Source organism: Pteropus vampyrus, unplaced genomic scaffold (assembly GCF_000151845.1).
Source record: "Pteropus vampyrus isolate Shadow unplaced genomic scaffold, Pvam_2.0 Scaffold253, whole genome shotgun sequence".
Classification (NCBI taxonomy): Eukaryota; Metazoa; Chordata; class Mammalia; order Chiroptera; family Pteropodidae; genus Pteropus; species Pteropus vampyrus.
This window is the reverse complement of record NW_011889034.1, coordinates 899,204-906,823: the sequence shown is the minus strand read 5'-3', so window position 1 is coordinate 906,823 and position 7,620 is coordinate 899,204. Positions and strand designations below refer to the sequence as shown.

General features: G+C 64.3%; 1 protein-coding gene across 1 annotated transcript in view; it reads left to right on the top strand.

The window, feature by feature from the left end:
• POLN (DNA polymerase nu) overlaps positions 1-7,069 on the top strand; it is a 93,364-nt gene extending 86,295 nt beyond the window's left edge. The window contains exons 22-25 of the mRNA XM_023520235.1: positions 261-278; positions 4,192-4,271; positions 5,611-5,672; positions 6,884-7,069. Of these exons, the coding sequence (XP_023376003.1) occupies positions 261-278; positions 4,192-4,271; positions 5,611-5,672; positions 6,884-7,069 (346 nt within the window). The remainder of the gene's footprint in view (positions 1-260; positions 279-4,191; positions 4,272-5,610; positions 5,673-6,883) is intronic.
• Positions 7,070-7,620: the final 551 nt, after the last annotated feature.

Sequence of the window (7,620 nt, the reverse complement as noted above, 5' to 3'; positions counted from 1 at the left end):
GGCGGGGCTCTGCCTCCTGCCTCCCATCTCCTTCTGCGCACAGCTTTCCCTGGGGCGCGGCGCGAGTCGGCATCTCCGAGGCCTGCTTTTCCTTTCTCTGAAGCCCTCGTCTCTCTCTGCCAAGCCCTCTCTGATAGGTTTTCACATATGTTCTACTCTTCGTGCTGATTTGTGAGCCTGTGTCTCTTTGGCAGTTTCGGCCACTTTGCGCATAAGTGCGTACCAGGCAAAGGCCACCCCAGTCCAGGAGAGGGGAGGAGACTCTCCGCCAGCCCCACAGAACCACCGTCGGCCACCCCTCTTTGCATCCATCTTCTACCCTGGGGAGAAGCAGCCTGGCAGGAGGCCATACCTGTGCTGTCACCCCAGGGCCTGGGGGAAGGGCTGGAGGGTCCCATGCCTGAGACCCCAGCCGGCTGGGAGCACTGTCCAGTCACTCTTCTGGTCCCTGTACTGGGTGGAGTCTGGGCTACGGCTCTGACTTCTGTAGGAACTGGGGAGGCAAGAGACAAGAGCAGAGAGAGCAAACGCTTTCCCGCACCGCGTCCCCCCTGCCACGCCCAGATCATCCGAGGGGTCTTCTGGTGAATCTCTGAATGCGCGTGTCCTGCTCACCTGTGTCGTGTCGAGGGGGTAAACGTGGGAGGGCTGTGAGCAGCCTGTCCCGCTTACCACCTGGGCAGGTGGTTCAGCATCTGTGATGTTGTAAGTCTAGAAAAGTCTGATCCGTCTTCAGGTTTTGTGGGATCCATAAAAGCAGTTGATATGTGAGGACCTGGGGTCTTTTTTGGTGGCAGAGCCCTGGGTAAGTGTGAACAATTCTCGCCCAGGAGTTTAACGGCCCAGCTGGCCCTCTTTCCGTCAGCAGCCCCTCCTTTCCTTAGAAATGCTTCCATGACCCATGACGGTCCGTGTCATGTCTGGCGGTCGGAGCACGGTGGTACTTAACGCGCTGCGTCCTCCCCACGCTGTGGAGGGCATGTGGGCCGTGTCCACAGGGCAGGCGTGGGCTATGTGTGAGCTGTCTGCCTGGGCAGCGTGATGGAAACGTGTGTCCGGGAGGCCCACAGTCGTGCAAGGGACGCACGCACCTCTGGAGGCCTGTCCAGTCACCCTAGGGGGCCTCGCCCAGCAGGAAGTCCCGGGGGGCTTCTAGCTGCGAGCTCTGCTGTCGCCTGGAGAACTCGCCTGTCTTGGGCTGGGTTGTCAGCGTTGGTGGGCCTGCCGCGGCCTCTGCAGAGGCTTCGCTAGGTGTCGGATCATGGTGCAGCTGGGAGGAAGCTTCTGGGCTGTCGGCCACAACACCCGAGTGAGGCACGGGGAAACAGGCTCGGCGCGACCCGAATGTCCACATTCGTGCAGAACTGAGCCACCCGTGGGCCTCCATGGAGGGACAAGGACCCCACCTGACCCAGCCCCTGGGCGGCGGCCTGGCTCCTTTGTGCTCGGCACGAAGACAGCAGGGCAGGCACAGGGCCTCCTGGGGAAGTCGGGTCCCTGCTCGCCATCCGGGCGGCCCTCGGACCTCTGGCCACCTCCTAGGGCAGGCGCTCCCGAGGGTACCCTGCGCCAGGTCTCGCCCAGCACCGAGGCACGGTTGTTCTCTCGGCCTCAGGAAGAGGCCAAGGAGGGGCGCCTCGGGACTGCCGGAGGTGGCAGGACCTCGAATGTCGAGATGGAGGGAAGGCAGGCGGGCCGTCCTCCCAGCTGTGCCTGCAGTGGACGGGGACGCAGCAAGGGGACGTGGAGCAGATGGAACAGAGGGCCTAGGAGGCAGGCCACACACAGGAGGGGAGGCGAGGCTCTGCCGGACTGTCCCCACGGGGCGCCCTGTCCCAGTGTGGGACAGAGGGACAGGCAGTAACCTGAGCAGTCAGCTGGCTTCCCGGGAACAGCGGACCTGGCACCTGTGTTCACGCGCCCGCACGGGGCATCTGCCTCCACCGCTTCCCTGTGTCCTGATGCCCGGGTAGGATGTGGTGCTGTCGCCGTCAGCTGACAGTGACGTGAGTGACTAACAGCTCAGACCTATTCTTAGGCTCAGACTTCACAATGTAATTTCGAGAGGTGTGAAAACCACCACTGCAAGACTGGCCTGTTCCGAGGTTTCTGCCCATGTGACAGCGAAGTCCCGTGGGAGCCAAAGACCCCGCCAGAGGCCTCGCGGTGAAGTCAAGAAGGCGATGCCAGCACCGCCAGCCTGACCCGGCATCTGGAAGGGCCACGGCGACAGCACTGGGCCAGAGGCTGCCCCGCAAATACAGGCACAGCCCTCCGGGGCAGTCACAGGGGCTGCGGCCAGCGGCCTGGGGTATGACGCCCAAGGCTTCACCCTGGGGTGCGCGCTCACAGTGGTACCACACGCCCAAGTGCCGCCGCCCATGCTCCAGAAAGCGGACTTGCCCCCTCGTCAGAAGCCCGGAGCACCAGCTGCTGACTGGCCGAGGGTGCAGGGCCGCAGGACCAAAGTCCCCTGGCTCCCTGGCCCTTTCCCTCTTGGTGTCGTGGTAAGGTGTCGCCTTACCGGCCAAAGGAGAGAGTACTGATGGTCAGAAGGGCACCCAGCTCCCAGCCACGTCAGCCCTTCACAGAGCCTGCCTGGGGGCTGCAGGGTCTGCCCCTCGGGGGCCACCCCCCCGAGAGCCTGGGAAATGTTTGTAGCTGGGGACACGGCCCCGTTGCCACCCCACTCGACGACGATGGAAGGAAGAGTGTCTGCGGTAGACCCCACGGAGCCCTGCTACACAGTCCCACACGGCGGAGACCCCCACGGAACCCTGCTACGGAGTCCCGCACGGCAGCCACCAGAAGAGCCAGCGCAGCCCGAATTCCTGCTCGCTGGGCCACTGCTTCACCGCGCAGGGCGGTCTGCCTGCTGCCCCTTCCTCCACGTGCAGCGCCTGCGGGGACAGGCAGCGAGGTGACAAGACTGGACGTGGCCCCAGCCCTCAAAGGCCTAGTTCCAGAGACCGACCAGGTCACACGAAGGACAGAGCACACAAGGCCCCTGGCATCCACTGTCCTTCCTGGAGGGCTGAGCCCCTCCCCCTCCCTGAGTGCACCCCGAGGGAGGGGTGGGCACTGGGTCTCGGGCATGTCATCTGCCTAAGGCACGCGAGCCAACTCAGACCCCACCTTCTAAGAGCATGAGAAGTCTGGCTGGATCCAGCTACAGACGTGTTCTGTGCAGCCAACCCAAGCCTCAGGAGCCCATCGCTGTGTCCCTCTGGCTGCATCCTGCCTGCGAGTCACTGGAACCTGGTCACCGGAACCTCAGCCCTCCCGCCTCTGGGCAGTGGTTCTCAGGCAGCGAGGGCTCCTCCCAGAGCCCCTCCCCACAGCTCCCCCAGCTCTGCTTCCTCTCTCTGCCAGGCAGGCGGGGACAAACGCCTCAAGGGGGCCTGAGCGGGGCTTAGGGGTCAGCTTGGGGCTGTCTGCACAGACAGAGCAGGCGGCCTCCAGCGCGGGGACTGGCCCCGGGGGAGGCCGGGATGGGCAGTCGGGTCAGGAAGAGTCGTGGGGCCCAGCGGGCATTGGGCAGGAGCTGGCCGGGTGGGCTGCGGCGGGTGCCCATGCAGGGCCCGGGAGCAGGGCAGCTGAGGGCTCTGCACATAGCTCAGCCTCGGGCTGGCAGGTTAGCGCCTGGGGCATGGGCCGGGGAGCTGGGGAGCTAAGGGGGGGTTTGTTTTACACTTTCAAATTTTGAATGTACTTTCCAAATTTTATTAAGTATTTGACTTCAAAAGTACATTTAAAAGGGTTGTCCCTCCCGTCACCTTCCCCTAAGCTCGCATTCAAAATGGGGGGGCGTGTTCCCAGGGTCCCCTGCATGCAGATTCGCCTTCGCCTTCTCACTGCAGGCCCCACACCGGCGGTCAGTGGAAACTCTCCTTCTAAATCCATGCCAAGCCCCCGCACCCTGCGCCGTGCGGTCCGGGGGGTTGGGGAGACCCTTCTTCCCTGCCGCCTAGACTTTCAGCAACGCCCCCTCCCCGCCCCGTGCCCTTGCCAGGCACCGGTTAATTCTAAGCAGCGACCCTGGGCATCAGCCCCCCCACCCCGGGCCCAGGTGCTCTGTGGGCTGGCCCCTCTGCAGAGTGCCTGGTGTGCACACCCCAGCGAACACCCCCTGGCCGCTGATCGAGTGGCGTGTCCTAACTGCCCGCATCACGGTGACGCCCTCCTGGGCCATGTGTCTTCCAGGTTGGTCGCCCAAATTCACGATGAGCTGCTGTTCGAAGTAGAAGATTCACAGATTCCTGAGTTTGCAGGTAAGTCTGGAGGGAACGGGGCTGCCTTCATCTCCTGAACAGTCAAAGCATCTCCCCGTGTCTGGCCGGGCATCTGCCTATGGAGGGCCACAGGCCCCTTCCCTGCCTCGTGCTGCAGGTCACTTGAACCCTGACAGACAGAGGGGCCAGCCTGGGTTGGGGACCCTTGAAAAGCCCAGACGGGCTGCACCCTGGCCAGCAGCCCTCAGCGAATGCCAGAGCCCTGCCCTGGGCCCTGCCTCAGCTACCAGGGCCCCAGAAGGATGGGGGCAGCATTGGGCCTCCTGAGCAGGTGGGGGCCAGGCTATGGGGCCGGCAGGCAGTTGATGTTAGGAGTCCCGTGGCCGAGGCCCCAGGCTCAGTGCAGACTCGACGCCTGCGTCCCACAGCCCTCTCTGAGGGGCATCACCGCCAGCTGTCAGCGCTCAGCGGTTCTTTGCAGCCAGGACCACCTGTCCCCCAGTCCTCGAGGAAGGCCAGGATTTCCTCCCCCTAACACACCTGCTAGTTGGGGGTGGGGTGGGGGCCCCACGCTGTCCTGGGAGGCTCTGTGGGAGAGCGTGCTGGGCTTGGCATGGAGTACAGGGGTGGGCATCAGGTCCGGATGCCAGCTTTGGGACCAGCTCCCAAGTGACAGGCCACCCAGCCCTCCCCTAGCTCCACCACCTCACCCTCGGGGGGCCTCGTCCTACGAATGGTCAAGGTTCTGGGGGGGCTGTTACTTGAGTCTTGTTTGGAGGTGATGGGCCTGAAAACGAGCCCACCCTATAAGACCATTCGATGGTTATGATGTGCGCTCAGGTATTGATTGGTTAAAAAGGGGAAGAGAAAGTTCCAACTGGTGGGAGCGGCTTAGGAGCAGCCAGACCCCCCTGGATCTCGGCTCCTGGTAGCATGGGCCCTTGGCTGGAGGTGCCACCGGCGCTGTGCTGGAGGGCAGCCAGGGACAGTGAAGCAGGGGCTGGACGGGGCCTGCAGCCACCTCTTAAAGGGTCAGTGGTCTGTAACACACATGCTGGCCGCCGGTGGAGCAGACACCAGGCTGAAGGCTCAGCAGCCCCTAGCACCAGGGGCCCTGCCCGCACAGCCCTACGACGGAGGCCAGAGGGTACGACTTGGCCCGCACAGAGAGCCCTGGGCTGAGAGACAGCTCAGCTGACAGTCACTGCTCCTCTGCACAGTGGTCACTTGGGGTCACTCAGTCTCATTGTCCCACCAGCACAAAGGAGGGGACACACAGGAGGACCAGCCAGGGAGCACTGGTGGCAGGTGCTGGGGCCTGCTCTTCTCATGGCCAGCCCTGCCTGGGGCTCAGCTGCCCTCCTCCCCTCTGTCCTAGCCCTGGTCAGGAAAACCATGGAGTCCCTACGGCACGTGCGGGCCCTGAAGCTACAGCTGCAGGTGAGGGGCGGCGGGGCGGGGACTGGGTGGGAGTGGACGGGAAGGTCAGGGAGGGGGGCCGGCCAGGCAGCTGCCATCTCCCACCTGCCCTGCGAGGAGCCCAGTTGCCAGGGTGACGAGCCGTGGCCCTTCTAGCTGGTGAGAAGCCACAGTGGGTGTCCTCAGGGGCTGTGGGCACTAGGCCAGGTGTCCCTCGGGGCTTGACAAGGAGCGTTGTTAGTCCTCTACCCAGTGCCACCCCACCTGCCTCAGGTGCACCCTAGGGCCTGCTGAGCCTGGCCCAGACCCACTCCTGGTCACCTCTTGGAGGGCCACCCCCCCAAGGCAGTAGGGAAGGTGGAGAGACTAGAAGTGGAGGCGGGAAGCCTGTGCAGATGGCCCCGGTGAGACAGAGACACTCCCGTCACTGTCCCTGTCACCCCGGAGTGGTGCTTTGTTCCAGCAGGCACCTGGAGCCACCAGGAAGGGCTGCAGGAAAGGCTGCCGACTCCCGTGGTGGCCTCCGCTCCTCTGGGAAAAGCTCCCCCACCTCTTCGCTCTCCCTCCCTTGGGCTGTGGCCACCCTCTATGCCCCTACTCGAGAATCACCCCGCAGCACCCCTCACCTGGCTCTGCAGGAGTGGCCTGTGGGCCCAGCCGAGGTCAGGAGTTCCGGGGTCGTCCCTGCTCGCTCCTGAGCAGATGGAGGCGTGGAGGGAGCCCCACCCACTAGTGGTCCCGTGGGCAACAGGGGCTGCAGCTGTGGGCAGCCACCCCCTCTGGAGAGGGAGCTGATAAGCAGCAGTCCGGGGCCTCAGGCAAGGGCCCGCTCAGGGTCAAGGTCCTGGGGAGGGCTCTCCAGGGCCCCCGGCACCTCTCAGGGCCAGTTGTCCCCCTAGGAGCAGGGCCCTGAAGTGGTGAGCTCAGGTTGGGCACCTTGCCTGGTCCCTGCAGGCATGCTCACTGGCACAGAGGCCCTGGAAGGTCAGGGGGTGTCCAGCCAAGGTCAAGGCATCCTGACTGGCAGCGAATGCAGCGTGAGCCCGTCTACCTGTCCTTGCACGTGTGCATGAGTGTGCATCTGTCCATAGTATTGCTGTGCTTGTGTCTAATTGCACCTTTGGTCAGGTGGCCGCCTGTGCACTGTGGGTCCTGTCCACTTGCGTGCAGGGCCTGGAAGGTGGCGGGAAGGCTGCCTGGGCCTGGTGCTCACCTCTGACTGCCGCCCACAGGTACCCCTGAAGGTGAGCCTGAGTGCTGGCCGCTCCTGGGGACACCTGGTGCCACTGCAGGAGGCACAGTGCCCTCAGCCGAGTCCACGTCCTGCTGAGTCTCCAGGCAACCACCCGGCCCCCGCTGGGCCCCTCATCAGCACCCACCCCCCGCCTGTGCATTTTTCGCCTTCATTTTGTCCGTAGCCCCAGGCAACAGCGGGAGGACTGAGCTGGTTTCCACCAGCCATTGTGTGGCCTTCCCCAAGGTCAAGGCTTGGTGCTGCGTGCTGGCTCCTTGGCTACAGCAGGCCACGCAGGGGCCAAATTCGCTCTCTGGACCGTCCCCAGGAGTAAACGCCTGACACGAAGCTGCTGTCACCCTTGTGCAGTAAATGCTTCCGGAGGGTGGGAAACGCCACGCCACGGCCCTCGCCATTCAGGGCTCAGGGCCCAGCAGTCCCTCCGCCAGCCCAGGCCGGCCGGGGACCAGGCTGGCTCCCCATGCCCTGAATCTACTCTCACAGCTCCCAGTGTCCACAAGGAGGCCCGGCCCATGCCCAGCAGCCCCCCAGCAGCCTGTGAGAGGGGCTGGTGCGCTCTCTGCACAGTGAAGAAAGTAAGGCAGGGAGAAGTCACGTCACTGGCACAAGTGCACATGGCTAATCAGTGCCTGGCTGCCCCATCACAGCCCCTGGGAATGCACCTGGGGATCCCACTTCCAGAGTACCCTGTACCCTGAGGGGCCACGGCCCCTC